We start from the raw sequence: 1,264 nt of genomic DNA, 5'->3' as shown, positions 1-1,264 counted from the left end.
CAACCATCACCTCAAGAAGAGTTGGACATAGAAAAAGGAGTTAACTGGGAGGAAGCTAATTACCTTAGAAATTCATCTAGGCAAGCTAATGATCCATATTCTAAAACCTTTAACTCTAGTTGGAGGAACCACCCAAACTTTGGGTGGGGGAACTAATAAAACCAAGGCCAAGACCACAGACTCCATAATCTAAACCAGTATAACAACTCCACTCACCAAAACTCCAACCAAAAACCATACCAGACCATACAAAACATTTACTCACAGCCACCATACTAAAGCCACAATACCCACTCTCAACACCCCAACTTCAACCAACCATCACCACATGATGAGGACAAAATGGCAAAAATGGAAGTTATGATTGCAAACCTTTGCAAGGAGTCTGAAGACATGAAAAAATTCAGGGAAGAAGTCAGAGGTAGTATAAAGAGCCAAGGAGAGGTTCTTAAGAATCTCGAATCTCAGGTAGGACATCTTTCACAGCAGACTCCGAAGTCCACTGATAGTTTTCCAAGTGACACTGAGAAAAATCTAAGAGGAAAACTGAAGAAGGTGAGATGGGAAGATTGTAAGGCAGTTACCCTTGCAAATGAAGAAAACCTGGAAGAAGGTACCAACAAGCCAACGGAGCACAGCCAGGGAATTTTCCAAAGTAATTTGGAGAAAAATGAACAAGGAACTGGATCTGTACAAAGGAAGGAATCAACAAGGAAGGAAGTTCCGAAACCTTATGTGCCAAAGGCACCATTTCCTCAGAGATTCAAGGGAGATGAAAAAGAAAAGTCATATTCAAGATTTCTAGACATGTTTTCATCTCTCAGTGTCAACATCCCCTTCATCAAAATTCTCCAACAGATGCCTACATACATTAAGTGCATGAAAGAGCTGCTGACCAAGAAAGGAACTGTAAAAGGGGGACAAACAGTGACAATGAACAAGGAATGTTGTGCCCTCATCAAGAAGGACGTACTCATAAAAAAAAAGATCTAGGAAGCTTTCATATTCCATGTGCCATAGGAGAGACAAAAATTGACAGAGGATTTTGTAACTTAGGAGCTAGCATAAATGTGATGCCTCTATCTCTTATGAAGAAGTTGCAAATCAAGGAGCTGAGATCCACGGATGTAATCATCCAATTAGTAGATATAACCCAAAAACAGGCCAAAGGAGTAGTTGAAAATGTATTGGTGAAAGTAGGAGACTACTTCCTCCCCACTGACTTTGTTGTTCTGGACATGGAGGAAAGTTATCTTCATCCCAT

The 1,264-nt window shown here is 40.5% G+C and overlaps 1 protein-coding gene across 1 annotated transcript; it reads left to right on the top strand.

Moving 5' to 3' along the window:
* Positions 343–993, top strand: LOC107611182. The gene has a single exon (XM_016313137.1). It carries the CDS (start codon positions 343–345, stop codon positions 991–993), a length of 651 nt encoding a protein of 216 aa, XP_016168623.1.

This window comes from Arachis ipaensis, chromosome B08, assembly GCF_000816755.2.
Source record: "Arachis ipaensis cultivar K30076 chromosome B08, Araip1.1, whole genome shotgun sequence".
In the NCBI taxonomy this organism is placed as follows: domain Eukaryota; kingdom Viridiplantae; phylum Streptophyta; class Magnoliopsida; order Fabales; family Fabaceae; genus Arachis; species Arachis ipaensis.
This window is presented reverse-complemented; position numbering and strand designations above follow the sequence as displayed.